The sequence below is a fragment of the Sapajus apella genome, unplaced genomic scaffold (genome assembly GCF_009761245.1).
Source record: "Sapajus apella isolate SASKATOON/1434 unplaced genomic scaffold, GSC_monkey_1.0 scaffold37, whole genome shotgun sequence".
Lineage (NCBI taxonomy): Eukaryota > Metazoa > Chordata > Mammalia > Primates > Cebidae > Sapajus > Sapajus apella.
Genome location: NW_022436977.1, coordinates 13,621,756 through 13,638,676, shown reverse-complemented (window position 1 = coordinate 13,638,676; position 16,921 = coordinate 13,621,756). Strand labels below are relative to the sequence as shown.

General features: G+C 43.2%; 1 protein-coding gene across 5 annotated transcripts in view; it reads left to right on the top strand.

The window, feature by feature from the left end:
* The window catches only part of TMOD2 (tropomodulin 2), a 60,509-nt gene that overhangs the window by 14,153 nt on the left and 29,435 nt on the right, over positions 1–16,921 (top strand). For 2 of the 5 annotated variants that reach the window (XM_032297452.1, XM_032297449.1), the window contains exons 2-6: positions 2,547–2,744; positions 4,353–4,509; positions 10,057–10,179; positions 12,945–13,031; positions 16,099–16,229. In XM_032297452.1, the coding sequence (XP_032153343.1) occupies positions 2,619–2,744; positions 4,353–4,509; positions 10,057–10,179; positions 12,945–13,031; positions 16,099–16,229 (624 nt within the window). In that variant the 5' untranslated portion in view covers positions 2,547–2,618. The remainder of the gene's footprint in view (positions 1–2,546; positions 2,745–4,352; positions 4,510–10,056; positions 10,180–12,944; positions 13,032–16,098; positions 16,230–16,921) is intronic. The other 3 variants (XM_032297451.1, XM_032297450.1, XM_032297453.1) reach the window with 2 other exon arrangements.

Sequence of the window (16,921 nt, the reverse complement as noted above, 5' to 3'; positions counted from 1 at the left end):
CATCAATTCTAAGACATATCGCAATTCCAGAATGTTAAGTGCGATAAAGTGTGCATTTTAGAATCCATTAAGTAGCGTAGTGCAACAAATTCATTTGGTGGATAAGGGCCTGGAAGATGCCATCCTTGTCCTGTGTGGTGCAATAAGTTAGTGGTAGCTGGTGCCAGAACAAAGTATATAGGATCCAGTTGGTTTCTCTGACTTTAGTAGGATTTTTGTTTGTTTATTTTTTACTAGATTATAGTCATTAAAGCTTTGGGGGAAAAAAAAGAGGGCTGGGAGACCTCATCTCTACAAAAAAAATTTTTAAATTAGCTGGGCATCGTGACATATGCCTGTAGTCCTGGGTGTGGTGTGCACATGGAATCCCAGCTACTCCGGAGGTTGAGGTGGGAGGATCACTTGAGCCCAGGAGGTGGAGGTCTCAGTGAGCCAAGATGGTACCACTGCACTCCAGCCTGGGAAACAGTGGGGAGCCCTGTCTCTAAATTAATAAGCAAGAAAGTGAGCTAATGAGAGAGTTACGTTGTAAGTGAAAGCGGTATCAACACAGAAACTACAAACCTGACCATTGTGAGCAGCTGAATTCACAAAGGGAAGGGAACACTATTCTAATAGCCCTTAAGAGGCCCACCTGCAGCCAGTCTCTTTCCATGCCAACCTATTCTTCGCTCTTATGATTTGAACTCATTAAAAAAAAAAATTGGCGTGCTCAGATCACTCCCCTACATTAAGAAGTTATGGTGGCTTCCCATCCCCAGCAGAATAAAGTCCAGATCCCTTAGCATGGCACAGAAGGAAGGCCCTTCACAGATGTCCCGTCTGCATCTTTAGTTCTTTCCTCTCCCTCCCTCCATGAATCCCCCTCTCCAGCCACGCCGCCTACTCCACCAGTGTATCATGTACTGTCTTATCCTGTGCCTCTTTGTGCTGTTCTCTTTTCCCAGAATGACACTTGCCCATCCATGTCCACCTTATGACCTCTTCCTTCAATGCTCAAACACAACCTCTTTTTCACAGTTTTCCCTCAAACTTCCCCCATTTACTCAGTGATTATTTCCCCATGTGTTTTCAGACCTACTTTATATATTATGTCTAATACTTGTGGCATTATTGCTATTTGTGTGTCTGTCTCACTAAGCTGTGATGTTGGGGAAAGGGGGCATTTTGATACGTATAATTTTTTTTTGAGACAGAGTCGTAATGTGTGGCTCAGGCTGGAGTGCAGTGGCACCATCTCAGTATTGCAACCTCCATCCACCTCCTGGGTTCAAGTGATTCTCCTGCCTCAGCCTCCTGAGTAGCTGGGACTACAGGCATGCACCACCATGCCTGGCTAATTTTTGTATTTTTTAGTGGAGATGGGTTTCACCATATTGGTCAGGCTGGTCTCAAACTCCTGACCTCAGGTGATCTACCTGCCTTGGCCTCCCAAAGTGTTGGAATTACAGGTGTGAGCCACCGCACCCAGCCTCCTCATGTGTTTTTAAACCTACTTTATACATTATGTCTAATACTTATGCCATTGTTGTAATTTGCGTGTCTGTCTCACTAAGCTGTGATCTTCTTGGGGAAAGGGGGCATGTCTTATTTATCTTTGTATTTCTGTTTTCTAGAGCTGTGCCTGGCAAATAGTAGGTATATAGCAAATATTTATTGGCTTGAAAGATGTGATTGGTGGTAATACCTCCTAAGGAGAAACATAGTGAAGTACATTGCTGTTTCCTGAATGATTATTATCTTTCTAGGGAAGATCTGTAGAATCCTCTGCAAGGAGGAAAGGATTGAGTAAAAGTTTCATTTTGGGTGAAAGTTTAGAAGTGAGGTGGTATAAAAATAAAGGTTGAGAGAAGAATGGTCTGGGGGTTTAAAGAATGAATACGTAGGATGGCTAAAGAAACGTAAAGGAAATGAGACTAGAAATAGAATGGAAAACAAAGCAAGGAGAAAGACAGAGTGATCACATGGCCAGGATTTTAGAATCGTACTTAGTTTAATTGCAGGGGAGTTACTGGACAATGCTTTCTCACATAGACGTTCCAAACTCTCGTTGGTGAATGAATCCCATTTTGTATTCCTCACATTGCTCTCTCCCTGAAAAGACACAAGTATGCTTCTTACAGCTGCCTTACAATTAGTGCATTGTTCTCCCCTGTTTTCTATGGAGAGCTGGGGAAGGCAGAGTAGTATGATGGAAAACCACTCACTACACTAGGAATTAGAAAGCCAGGCTCACCCATCCCAGCTCTGTGAGCTCAAGCAAGGCACTAGGTCACCTTCACCTCAGAATAGTCATCTATAAAATGGGAATGATAATATTGGCACAGGCTTCCTCACAGGATTGTTGTAAAGATTAAAATAAGTGAAATATGTGAAAACCCTTTGTAAGCTGTCAGGTTGCTCTGCAAATGAAGGGAATATTACCTTTTACTTGAATTATTCATTCAATACAGTAGGCTCCACTGGAGGCATAGTTCTGTCTCCTGTTAATAAGTCCTGTTTACAGAAAGGAGATTGTTTTTTAATTAGTGTTTCTTTTTTATTAGCAGTATTCTGAAGTCTCAGGAAATTGGACCATATAAATGTGCATGGCCCATGAGAAAGGCATATAAGAAGCCATGGCACTCCCCTTTCAAAAAGAGCTGGAGAAATACAAGAACATTGATGAAGATGAGCTTCTTGGCAAACTCTCAGAAGAGGAACTGAAGCAGTTGGAAAATGTTCTAGATGACCTAGATCCCGAGGTAAGTGACATGGAACTGAAGCAGAGTGGTTAATGATAGTATGGATAAATGGCATGATTTGGTCCTTAAAAATATGGTAGAAATCCCTTAGCTCTGAATGCACATTTTCTTTTCTTCCTCTGATTGGTTCTGGGTCACTTATGTTTACAAATTCCTAGAGAACCTCACAGCCACTATAATGTGATATAGCAAATGTATTTCTCAAAAACCAGCCTGGTGTAAATCAGGGGAAATATTTTCCATTGGTTGAGGAAGGACTAGTCTGACTTACGGGAAAAAGAAGGAAAGTGGAAAAGAGAACAAATCTTACTGAGCTTTTTTCTGGGCACAGAAACCATTCAGGTAAACTGTATTATCCCTATTTCATAATTGAGGAGACAGACATGGAGAGGTAATTTATGTAAGATTCCATACTGATAAGTGTCAGAGATGGTATTTAAATCAGGTTTTTAACCCCAAATGCAATTGGTTTTTTGTTTTTTTTTTTCAGGCAGAGTCTAACTTTGCCACCCAGGCTGGAGTACAGTGACGTGATCTCGGCTCACTGCAACCTCCACCTCCCAGGTTCAAGTCATTCTCCTGCCTCAGCCTCCCAAGTAGCTGGGATTACAGGTGCCCACCACCGTGCCTGGCTAATTTTTGTATTTTTAACAGAGACAAGGTTTTGCCATGTTGGCCATGTTGGTCTCAAATTCCTGACCTCAAGTGATCTGTCTCTCGGTCTCCCAAAGTGCTGGGATTATAGGCATAAGCCACCACACCCGGCCCCAAATGCAGATTTTTTAAAATATCTCATTTCTTTCAAATGTGCAAATAATGTGACCTCTTTGATGAACTTATAACAATGAATAGATTCAACTGCCTATAATCATAATATCAAGTTCATTTCAATGGAGTTTCTAATGTTTATATGAGTTCTGGAAAAGTTAAGTCGCTTGTTATATTTGTTTAGCAAGCACTTTCTTCAGACCTGCTGGTATGATCTTAAATTTAGAATTGGTGGCGTCCAAAATAGTGATTTTACTATAAATAAAAATGCAACTAAAACAAAATTATATATATGGTATTCTGATATGTCAGATACTTTGGATATTGTATTTACTTTTTAAAATATAGGTATTCTGCTTTTATTTTTTTAACTTAAGGAAGGAATCTCAAAGCTTAATCAAGCAGGCATTAACATCTTCATAATATTACGTATCAGCTTGGCTGCTTCTGCAGGGGACGGGTTCGCCATGTCAGCTCGTTGTCAGTCTCATGTTTCTGCCTGGGAGCACCTTGGGTACAGCCCTAGCCAAACCTAAGCACAATCTACAAGGAAAGAGGCCTTTTGCCTCCATGTTCTAGGAGGCAGCTTCAGAAAACTCAGGCTGCTCTAGCCATCTATGCTCTGCTTGAGCATGTTGGGAGGCACCTCTCAGCACAGGACATTGGAACAAGTAGGGCCTCAGAGACACCCCAGAGCCCCCAGCCCTCAGTTCACATGCCCATTCTGTGTAGGCATCTTTCCTGCTTCTGCAGCTCACAGTGAGTGGGGGTGGAAGAGGAAGTCGCAATGTGCAGGCCAGCAGACATCCCTCCTTCTTGCTCACACCTTTGTCTTGTCAGAGTGCCACGCTACCAGCTGGATTCCGACAGAAAGACCAGACACAGAAGGCAGCCACTGGCCCCTTTGACCGTGAGCACCTCCTCATGTACCTGGAGAAGGAGGCTTTGGAACAGAAAGACAGAGAGGACTTTGTGCCCTTCACTGGAGAAAAGAAAGGTAAGGACCACAGGCAGAGCATCTTGGAACAGAGGTGCTCTTAGTTAAGAGTACCTCTTTTTATTTTATTGTCGTGGAGGGTCAAGCAAGGGAACTGTCCTGGAAATGGGAAATAAGCCCATGAACTGGATTCACTATTAAAAAGAATCATGGCTGATAGTTATATGTCATTTTACATTAGGCCAAACCCATAGGATGTACAACACCAAGACTGAACCCTAATGGAAACTGTGGACGTTGGGTGATAATGATGTGTCCATGAAAGTTCATCAGTTGTATCCCTATGGTATAAGAGGGCATTAGGCCTGTAATCCCAGCACTTTGGGAGGCCGAGGCGAGCAGATCACGAGGTCAGGAGTTTGAGACCAGCCTGACCAACATGGTGAAATCCCATCTCTATTAAAATTATAAAAATTAGCTGGGTATGGTGGCAGACGCCTGTAATCCCAGCTACTTGGGAGGCTGAGGTAGGAGAATGGCTTGAATCCAGGAGGTGGAGGTTGCGGTGAGCCAAGATTGCACCGTTGCATTCCAGCCTGGGCAACAAGAGTGAAACTCCATCTCAAAAAAAGAAAAAGATGTCGTTAGTTGTGGGAGGATGAGTTGGGAGGGTACATTAAAAGAAAAAAGAAACATGGTCAAATATGTAGGCTAATTACTTAGGGTGTGATGGTTCTCAAATTAGTTTAGTGAAAAAATCCCAAAGAAAGTTTTGATAATGTGAAGCAGTGTCATGCCTGAGAGTTTCCTAGGCACTGGTGTGTTTCTCTTAGCCTGGTGCTTTACCAACTGCAGAATGCCCTCAAGGCCTTTCTGCTCTATGTCCAGGATGGCTCTAGCACTTCAACCCTAACCTTAGAGACTACCATTAAAGTCCAGTGCAGTCATTCATGCACCCATCATCAACTGAATGCCTCCTCTGTGCAGAGCCTTGTGGCCAGAAGCTAGAACCACAGGTAAAATAGACTCTGTTGTGCCCTCAAGGAGTTTGTAGTCTAGTGAGAGAACCAGGATGACAGAGCTAGGAAGGCTGTGAGGAGCAAGGAGATATTTTCCATGCCAGGACTGAGCTCTGAGCTAAAAATAGGAAACCCTCCTCATTAGCTCCTGACCCTGTGCTCCCCTTTGGAGGAAGAGTGACTATCAATAGCCTGTCCAGCTTTCTCAGCTATAGATAGTGACTTGAACCCAAAGATGCTAATGGAATTATTGATAACCTCACAGCAACTACAATCTTTTATAATATAAATCAGAACATGTCAGCCGGGCACAGTGGCTCACATCTATAATTCCTTCACTTTGGGAGGTTGAGACAGGAGGATCACTTGAGCCTAGGAGTTCAAGACCAACCTGGGCAACATGGCAAAACCCTGTCTCTGCAAAAAATGCAAAAATTAGCCAAGCATGGTGGTGCACCTGTGTTCAAAGCTACTTAGGAGTTGATATGGGAGGATTGGTTGAGCCCAGGAGGTCAAAGCGGCAATAAGCCACGATCATGCCACTGTACTACAGCTTGGGCAACAGAGTGGAACTGTGTCTCAAAATAAATAAACAAACCAACCAAATCTTGTCATTTCCCTACTTAAAGTCTCAAATCCTTACTATAGTCTTTAAAGTAGATACAGCCACCATCCGCCTCTCTATGTGCATCTGGCCTTCCCTTGCTAAGCTTCAGCCCTCACTGTCTTCATTCATTTCCCCAAACCTGCCGAGTTATTTTCCTCTCTCAGACTGGTCTTCTCATGGACACTTCCTTCTGACTCACGTCCCCATTTTTCATATCCTAAGGATCTCAGCTTAAATGTCAGGGCCTCAGGCTTTCCCTGACCTCATTCTCTATCATGACAGCTACTTATTGCCTTCACAGCACTGTAACAATGTTCATCACTTTATTTACTTTGGTTTTTGCGTGTTTTCATGTGATAGGGTCCTTTTTCGTATTCTCATACAAAAACTGGCATGGAGGCACTTGATAAACATGAGTTCGAGTGAATGCCATCTCAGAACATCTGTACTACAGCCGTGGGAGCAAGAGCACCCAGCTCCTAGCTGGCATGAGGCAGAGTGCTGCTGCCCTGTCTCACAGAATGCCCAGGCTGTCCTCTGTATTGTGCATATTTGGTGGATCACGTACCATTGAGAATGTCATTAAGAAAGTAAAATTAGGCCACGTGCAGTGGCTCACACCTGTAATCCCAGCACCCAGCACTTTGGGAGCCTGAGACGGAAGGATCCCATGAATCCAGGAGTTCAAGATTGCCATGAGCTATGATCCTACCACTGCACTCCAGCCTGGGTGATAAAGTGAGATCCTACTTCCGAAAAAATAATAAATAAATAAATAAAGTAATATTGAACAGTGACAAACTGGGCAAATAACCAAGGATTACTGTGAAAATATGAAGCTCTTTCTATAGCAGCATAGTTGCTATTGGACTACTTTAATTATGAAAAAAATTATCATGTCAAATCTTCCGTGAAGTCCCAATTAACATCAAGTAGTGACAGCAAAATAAGGGAAAGCTGTTATCTTTTATTCTCAGAGTAGAGGTCTGAAGAATGGCTATGGTATATTATCTCATGATCAAGATTAATTCTCCAGATGGTTTGTGGGGGAGTTAGGAACGCAGGAGCTGTCTGAGTAATAGAGATATAAAAGAGGTATACGGTAGCTTAGGAGACGGTTGAGAAGTAGCACAATGGAATAAAGTGAGCAGGGAGCAAGTTTTCTTTTTTTTTTTTTTTTTTTTTTTTTTGAGATGGAGTTTCGCTCTTGTTGCCCAGGCTGGAGTGCAATGGTGCGATCTCGGCTCACCGCAACCTCCGCGTCCTGGGTTCAGGCAATTCTCCTGCCTCAGCCACCTGAGTAGCTGGGATTACAGGCACACACCACCATGCCCAGCTGATTTTTTGTGTTTTTAGTAGAGACGGGGTTTCACTACGTTGACCAGGGTGGTCTCGATCTCTTGACCTCGTGATCCACCCACCTCGGCCTCCCAAAGTGCTGGGATTACAGGCGTGAGCCACCGCGCCCGGCCCAGGTAGCAAGTTTTCTAATCAAGTGGCAGAGCAGAGTGAAGAGTATGTGGGGCCCCTAGGAGCACCAGTGAGACCATCCAGAAGCAGCGGGAGGCTACTATGAGGTCCTCAAGAGAGGATGCACAACCGCAGTTCTGAATACTGTGTGCTGGTGCACCTCAGGTTCCTGGGCTACATTTTACTCTGGTGCAGGGTTTTGCTTAGAACTTGTTATTTAGGGCAAGGCATGGTGGCTCACACCTGTAATCCCAACACTTTGGGAGACCGAGGTAGGCAGATCACCTGAGGTCAGGAGTTTGAGACCAGCCTGACCAACATAGTGAAACCCCATCTCTACTAAAAATACAAAATTAGCTGGGTGTGGTGGCACATGCCTATAATCCAAGCTACTTGGGAGGCTGAGGCAGGAGAATTGTTTGAACATGAGAGGTGGAGGTTGCAGTGAGCCAAGATCACACTTTATAGCTGAGATTACACTCCAGCCTGGGCAACAAGAGTGAAACTCCATCTCCAAAAAACAAAACAAAACTTATTATATGGTTGAACCTCCAGGAATGGATCTGCATCAGCAGTTGTCCTGAATACCGATAACTGCATACCTTGTGTTTAGTACCAGGAAGGAGGAACCTAGAAAATTCTGTTTTAGGCTGGGTACAGTGGCTCATGCCTGTAATCTCAGCACTTTGGGAGGCCAAGGCAGGAGGATTGCTTGAGCCCAGAAGGTCAAGGTTACAGTGAGTTATTATTGCACCACTGCACTCCAGCCTGAATGACAGAGTAAGACCCTATCTTTCAAAATGAAAAAATACAGAAAGAAATCTTATTTTGACTGTAGACCCAGCCATTTCCGGTAAAACCAGAAATTCATAGCCCTTGTAATCAGGGATGTCTCCTGGAGAGTTCTCATGCAGGAGGGTTATTGACTTTGGGTTGGACCCCTTCCTTTTCCATAGGAGTGGGATGAGCCAGGCTAGCCAAGGAGACATGGAGAGAACTTGGGTTCCAATGGGCTGAAACTAGAGCCAGATGAGTCTTTAGAGAACTCTAATGATCAAAATGGAAGAGAAAAATTTCAGAGATGGTGCCCAAAAAGTAAGAGCGGCTTCAAAAAAGAGAGAAACCAAGAGTTAAAAGCTGGGAAGAATTAGAAAAGGATATGAATGCTCTGGGGTGTTTTGATCATGACTCTAGAATGTCCTGGGTGCACATGTGGGATGTGGACGTGTTGGCCTGGCTGGAAGTTAGGAGCAGGAACTGTGCCATCCTCCTGGGTACAGCAGTGTTATTTCATCAGTTCAGATGTTTGAGCTGGGAGTTAGGAAATATCAGCATTTTCAGAAGTCAGTAGGTGACAAAATAAATGGAATCTGACTGACAGGATGAGGTAAGAGACGGTAGCAGAGGATGGATCCATGGGAAGCACAGAATGCCTTGCTGCTCACAGACCCCCACTATCTTCAGGCATAGTGATCCTTAAAATTTTTCCTTAAAATCTGGCCTGCTTTGGTGACTCTAGAGAGGTGGCTATGTCCCCAGCTCACTACACTAGCCCACCTAACCCCAGATATGGCATGCTAGTTGTCTGCATTTCCAATTTAGAGGGAGCACTCCAAGGGATTGCCAGTTTGTTCCTCAGGAACCCCTGGTGCTGTTTAGAAGAACCTGCTCCTAATATTTGCAGGGTCCAAGGCAAGAACACAAATAGAAGCCCACATGCCACGTTTTCCAAATATTTAGAAGTTAACAAACCATTAAAATATGTTGTATCCTCCTTCAGATATACCTAGAAGGCCAGTATTCTTGGACTTCCAAGAGTTCCATGCAGGGATATGGATCTGTCCCGCACTGCCAGGGCCTCAAACACACATGTCAGACACTCCAGCCCACATAGTCCAAGCTTCGTCCATGCTTCCCCACAAATAGCCTCCCTTTGGCCTGAGGGTACACACCCAGCAGTGTAACCTGCCTTCAGGACCGTAGACATGAGAAGGGGCTTATGGAGGCCCTGGAGGCAGGCTCAGGGCTCTTTGGGCAAGGCATTCCAGGGTCCTAGGTATCTGAAGTGTGGCCTAGAAAGTGGCCTGTATGCTAGATGGGAATATCTCTTTGGCTCCATGGCTTCTCCCTTGGAGGGGAGACATACAGCCACAGGAAGACTAGTATGGGTCCTCTAAAGTGCACGACTCAGGGCAGGGCCCCTCCTGCGCAGACCCAAGGTCAGTACTGCCAACAGTAGAGGGGTAGAAGCCACCATTTCCCTCTGTGTTTAAGGACTATAGTCCCAGATCTCTATGTGGCAGAATGCAGGATTCCTCCACCAGTGTTCCTTCCCTCTAACAGTGACTTACTGATGTCGGCACCATCCTAGCCATCCAGGAATGTCAGCTAGATATGAACTGGCTCAATCATATGGGTCTCAATGGCCAGAACTGCGTTCTCTGCTCAGTCTACTTACCCTACCTATAAGGCAGTAATACTCAGTTTTTTTGTTTTTCTTCTGATTTAAAGGGAGAGTCTTTATCCCTAAAGAAAAGCCTGTGGAAACTCGTAAAGAAGAAAAAGTGACCCTTGACCCAGAACTGGAAGAAGCTTTGGCCAGTGCCTCTGACACTGAACTCTATGATCTTGCAGGTTAGTCCTCAACTCTGGGAACTTTCTTATCTGGCTCCATGACCTCCCAGCGTGCAGTGGTACCCATGGCAGCAGCCTTTGAGTTTCTCTGTAGGTAGGAGAATGGCAGGTTGACACCAGACATTATATAGCTGTAAGTCTTGATGCAGGTGACTTAACCTCTCTGAGCAAATCTCATGTTGCTCTATTTCAGCTGCAAATAATACCCATCCTGCAAAAGTCAAGAGTTACTCTAAAAAATAAAGCAAACAAATATGAAGGAGTGTTGAGAGCTTAAAGAACAAAGCAACTTTTGCTTTCTAAGGAGCTTTCACATTTGGCATTTTATCATCACATTTCCATGAAGTTCTTGTTCTTCCCACAGTTACTGTTCCATTTTGATTCAGAAAATGCTAGGAGGTCTGTTAGCCTTCTAAACAATAGCAACATGATAATGATTGTAATTATTATTATTTCAAATACAGATAGAAAAAGGTCAAAGAGTACAAAAGAACGTGCAGAAAAGTAAGGCTCTTGACTTTAATTACTGAGGCCCATTACCATTTCTTACATAGCCTTCAAGAAAGATTTTCTGCATATACCAGTATATTTAGGCATTAGATCTTCCCCCTACATATACAGGGTTATTAGATTGCCACACGTTAGAGGTGCTTTAAAAACTGGGTCTGCAGATTTAGCAGGAATTTTTATTCCATTGGAAGACATATATAATAGTCACCTCTTTCCTTCCCGGAGAACCAGCCTTATTCTAATATGTACCAACCATCCCAATTGCATTTGCATTCCTTCTGTGATAATGTCAGGAAGTTCCCATGTTTGTGAACTTAACATTGACCACTGCAGGGGTTGAAGCGCTTGCGTCACCTGGTGAAGGTGTTTTGCACCCACTGGCCTTCTTAGCCCTGGGGTTGCTGTGGAAGGATCCTGTTATGGCTACTGCTCCTCCCAGGGGTTGCCTCAGGGTCTCTACCAGAATTGCCCAGAGGGAGAATGCCACGCTGAACTTGAATTCCCAGGAAATGGCTTCAGAAAGGAGAAAGAGAAAAACACCAATTATTTGGAAGATACTAGGTCCTGAAATTCGTACAGTAAAACTGGGGAGGGAATCCAAATAGAAAACTCCTTGTTCATCCTTACTCAGCTTCTCTCCCTCATCCTATGTTCCCTAGGAATTCAGAAGGAAGCCTGGCTGGGGTGGTGGCAGCATCTTCTCTAGGGTGGACCCTTCTGGAAGATCGAAGGCAGCCCCATGGGCAGATGGGCTGGCAGCCACTGAATTTTAGATAAGAAAGTGTCGGCGTATTGCCCATGTTATTGTGGCAGATAGAGAAAAGACAGAAAGTCCTTCAAGGGACTGGTAGTTGATCTACACGACAGTGCCTCTTAGACTGGCTGGGTGTCAATGTGGTCATCATCCAGAGTCTAGTTATTAGCCCTAAACTGTGGGAGCTCTGGACTGGAAATTTGATCTTGTCAGTATACATAGAAGCAGTCAGATTGAAGCAAAGTGGGGGGAACTGATCCACTAGCCCAATTCACAGATAACAGGTGAAAAATGAGAACTTGGCAATGGGAACCAAATTACAGTTAGCAGTTACTTGGTGAGCACAGGGCCAGAGCAAGAAGATATGTTTGTTGTATGGCCTCAGTGTTTATCAAACGGGACACCTTCTCCTGTCCCCTTGACAGAGACGCAGTGACAAATCCTTATTCTTTTAACAAGAATTTGTAAAGCACTTTGAACAGTGCCTGACACATAGGAAGTCATTTAATCTTGGTAATAAAGTAGAATTATTATCCCTATCTTACAGGTGACGAAACTGAGTCTCAGGCATGTAACAACTTCCCAAGTCACATAGTTAGTATGTGTCAGAGTCAGGATTCATGACTGCTCCCAAGTCCCCGTCTTCACCCGGTCTGTGCTGGCTCTTTGCCCTTCCTCGTGCTGGACCGGCTGCCTCCCTCCTTCAATATGTAGCTTACAGTAGACCTGGTGAGCATCTCAGAGGCGCTCCTCTGCCACCTGTCAACAGATTATTATCTCTTCTGGGATCCTTCTCCAGGTGGCCAATGTCACCTGGAATTGTGTTAGCAGAGGGAAATCTGAGTGGCGGTTACAGGTTCAGCCTGCCCCGCATTCATTCTCCCCAGCGTTGTTCCCCACATCCAATGCTGCCTCCTGGTGCAAGTTCTGTATAATACAGGAAGCTGAAAATCTCAGTACGCTCAGCAGAGCTTTTATTGCTGATGTTGCTTTTCTTCCCCGCACCCTGGAATGCTCTAGATTGTGAAGAGACAGTTATATTTGGTACTGAGAGATGAAAAGGCTGACACTGAAAGAGGCCTCTAGAAAAATATATGCAATAATCTATATAATGTTATGTCTTAAAAATCCTTAGTCTCAGTCCCACCTTCTCATTTTACAGATGAGAAAACTGAGAGGTTGAGTCTACTTAAGAGGTCTAGGCAGATTTTCAGTAAATTGTTGCCATAACTAGGCTGTCGTTTCTCAGATCCTAAATGATTCTACATGTGGAGATGTAGAAAGATGTGACAATTACTGGTGGTCTTGAAAGGAGGGTTTTTTAATAAGTGTACTTAACACTATACATGGGAACGTGGGACCACGCACTGTGCAAGGAAAGAGGACTCAGGGACTTAACTTTATGACATAAAGAATTGTTCTTCAAGAAGCAAATTAGCAATGTGGTCATCCTAATGTGCTTCTCCAAACTAATGCTCATTTGTTGATTGTCTGTTTTTAGCTGTCCTTGGAGTCCACAATTTGCTCAACAATCCAAAGTTTGATGAAGAAACAGCCAATAATAAAGGTGGCAAAGGGCCTGTCAGAAGTAAGTTGATGTGGAATCTGTGGTTTTGTAAAGCTTTGGAGCCTGCAGCGTTGCTGGTAGGAGAGAGGCCTGTTGACTCTTGCAGGCCTCTGCTATTTCACTGGAATCATTGGGCTTTAAGCAGTCAAACCAGAACACAGCAGCTGACAGTGAGAGCTCTGGCAATGAAACTAATACAGATCAGGGTATTTTGCCCAGAACACTTTCTTGGTAGGTCTGTTCAGTCAGAAGATAAAATTCCTGATGTACGGGTCTGCGTTAAATGGTGTAATCCATGTTTGTGGAAGAAAAAAGGCTGTTAAAAGATTGCATAGTCATCACAAAATGCAGAGTTTTATGTTCCTAAGGATGTTTTAATCAACTATGATAGCTTGAATAAGTTCCCTTCTCTATTTGAGTGTCTTTTGTCTCAATAATAGATGCTTGTCATTAGAATTTGCATGTTCACTTCCCTCAGAGAGCGTGAAAGACATGCTGGCATGGGCTTACTTGCACAGGACATTATGTACCACCATCTTCTATGTCAACATTTCCTGTAGAAGTGTACAATTGGGCCGGGCGTGGTGGCTCAAGCCTGTAATCCCAGCACTGTGGGAGGCCGAGGTGGGTGGATCACGAGGTCAAGAGATCGAGACCATCCTGGTCAACATGGTGAAACCCCGTCTCTACTAAAAAACTACAAAAAATTAGCTGGGCATGGTGGCACGTGCCTGTAATCCCAGCTACTCAGGAGGCTGAGGCAGGAGAATTGCCTGAACCCAGGAGGCGGAGGTTGTGGTGAGCCAAGATCGCGCCATTGCACTCCAGCCTGGGTAACAAGAGTGAAACTCCGTCTCAAAAAAAAAAAAAAAGAAGTGTACAATTAGTTAGACTTTTTTATTCATTCATTCATCAGTCAGTCATCCACTAAATACCTAGTGTCAGGAAAGTTCTAGGCTTAGGTACAAAGATGAAAATGGTCCCTGCCCAAAGGAACTTACCTGTCTGGGGTAGGGAAGGAACAATAATCAGGTCATTTCAGTACAGTGTGATCCATGTGCTTTGAAAACTCATAGAGGATTACAGCTTTTCTTAGGTTAATTTTGTTTTATTCGCTTTGATAGAGACTTGGGAGATGCTTTCTAATCTCAGTAGCATATAAATGAAATAATATTTATAGTGGTAATTTAACCACACAATGAGCAATGTTTCTTTTATTTTTTGAGATAGAGGCTTGCTCTGTCACCGAGACTGGAGTACAATGGTGCAATCATAGTTCATTGCAGCCTTTAGCTCCTAGGCTCAAGTGATTTTCCCGCTCAGCCTCCTGAGTAGCCGGGACTACAGGTGCATGCCACCACACTCAGTTAATTATTTTTATTTCTATTTTGTAGAGACAGGGTCTTGCTGTGTTGCTCAGGCTGGCCTTTCTTGCTTCTTATGCATATGGATTAAAAATGCTCATCCTTTTCAGCTTCAGCATCAAAGGGTAACATTCTGACAGTATTTGCTATTAACAATCTGGTGCATATCCTTCTGGACTTTTATACGTACACAAACATACAAATATTAACTTGTCTTCAAACTGTGGTCTCTTATCAGTACCTATAGGTTTCCTTCATTCTTTTAATGAGTAGGTAACTTTTTTAATGAATAGATAATTAAGATACTTTTTTTTTTTTTTGAGACAGGGTCTCACTCTGTTGTCCAGGCTGGAGGGCAGTGCCTCTACTAAGGCTTACTGCAGCCTCAAACTCCTGGGAACAAGGGATCCTTCCATCTCAGTTCCATAAACAGCTAGGACTACAGGCATGCACCATTACACCTGGCTAATTTTTAAAATAGGTCTCCCTATGTTGCCCAGCCTAGTCTCAAACTCCTGGCCTCAAGCAGCTCTCCTGCTTCAGCCTCCCAAAGTGCAGGGATTATAGGTATGAGCCATCATTGCTGGCTCTTGAATAGATTCTTTTAACGAATAGACAGTGAGTTGTTACAGATTCTTTTAATGAATAGACAATGAGTTGTTATGTGATAATGCTATAGTTTGTTTACCCGTTTTCATATCAATGGACATTTTGTTTATCATGTTTTGCGGTCACAAGTAATATATCAGGGAACAGGGAACACCCTTGGATATATATCTTTATGTATTTGTGCTATTTTTAAGACTTCTAGATATAGAATTGTTGGGTTATGGAGTATGCACATCTTTAATTTTGATAGATAATGCCAAATTACTCTCCCAAAACATTTGCATCATACCACCTTCCCACTTAGAAGTGCGGAGATGCTTTTTCCTCCACCTTGTTGCCAACTCCAAATGTTATCTTGTTTCACACTTGTTTGCTAATGAAATTGTATCTCATTTCTTTATTTTGGAGCTTAGTTAAATTTTTTATGTTTTTTGATTGAGTGGCAGATTCTTCTGAGCATATTATTGGTTCATTTTTAATCTGAGTGGCAGATTCTTCTGAGCATATTATTGGTTCATTTTTAATCGGGTTGCCTTATTGATTTGTAGGAGCTCTGTTTATATTGAGATATTAATCCTTTGTATCTCTGTTAACTACTTTTTAGAATTCTTCCATTTTTCTTTTTTATCCCTTTCTCTTCCCATACCTTCCTCAAAACTAAAGCTCCATAACAGAACTCAGAGGAGGGTAGGGTATAATCAAGAGGCCAAAGGGGTATTAAAATTTGGGAAATGAAGACTTATTATGGTGTCTGATTTGTATCTCAGATCCTGTAGTCTAGTTAGTATAGCCTGACAGATGTCCATATGGAGCAGCAATAACTGCCCATGGATATTTTGTAAGTTGGAGTTTGCTGCAGGGCCTCCTGAACTTTTGGCTCCTTGCAGTGTTAGCCCCAGGGAATTCTCATTGCAGTTGAGAAACACCAGCCTTCCAAACTGTGACTCAGAGCTACACCACTCCCATGCTTGCTCAGCTGAGAATAAACTTACTGTCATGGCTATTAAAGTGTTATTGGAATCAGAGCATATGAAAGAAATGTCATTTTTGGAGACGTCACCACCATTTTGATAGGAGAGACTTTGCATTTTTTACAATGAAAACTTGTGTTTTAGATGTTGTCAAAGGTGAAAAGGTCAAGCCAGTATTTGAGGAACCACCCAATCCCACAAATGTGGAAATAAGTCTGCAGCAGATGAAAGCGAATGATTCTAGCTTGCAAGAAGTCAACCTCAACAACATTAAGGTATTTCATTATGATTATCGTCAGTCACTTAACTTTATCGTGAGGTCAGAAAACTTACCAGAGATGACCGATTGCTTGTTTACACACCTGTTTGTAGTTCTTTGTTGTCACTGAGTTGGAGTCAGGGTATGCTATTCAAAAGAAGTGGGTTTTGAAAAACAGTGATTTCTATAATTATAACAATTGGCACACCTGAGTTAAACAGTACATTAGTTATATCTATTGCTGAGTAACAGATTACTCCAAAACTTAGAGGCTTCAAACAGCAGGCATTTATTATTTCACACACAATTTTTGAGTGTCAGGAATGTGGTGGTGGCTAGCTAGATAATATGGCTCAGTGTCTCGAATGAGGTGGTAGTGAAGTTGTCATCAAGGTCTGCATTACCAGGCTTGCCTGGGGCAGGAGGATCCAATTCCAAGATGGCAGATTCATGTGGCTATTGGGAAGATGCCTCCGTTTCTCACCATGTGACTCCCCAGAGCAGGTGATCCAAGACAGAATGGTGAGAAAGGAGGAAGCCACAATACCTGTTATGACCTGGTTTCTGAAATCACATGTTGTCACTTCCACTTTATTCAATTTAACAAGTTGTGCCACCCTCAAAGGGAAAGAATAGGAGAGAGAGAGAGAGAGAGAGAGTGTGTGTGTGTGTGTGTGTGTGTGTGTGTGTGTGTGTGTGTGTGTGTGT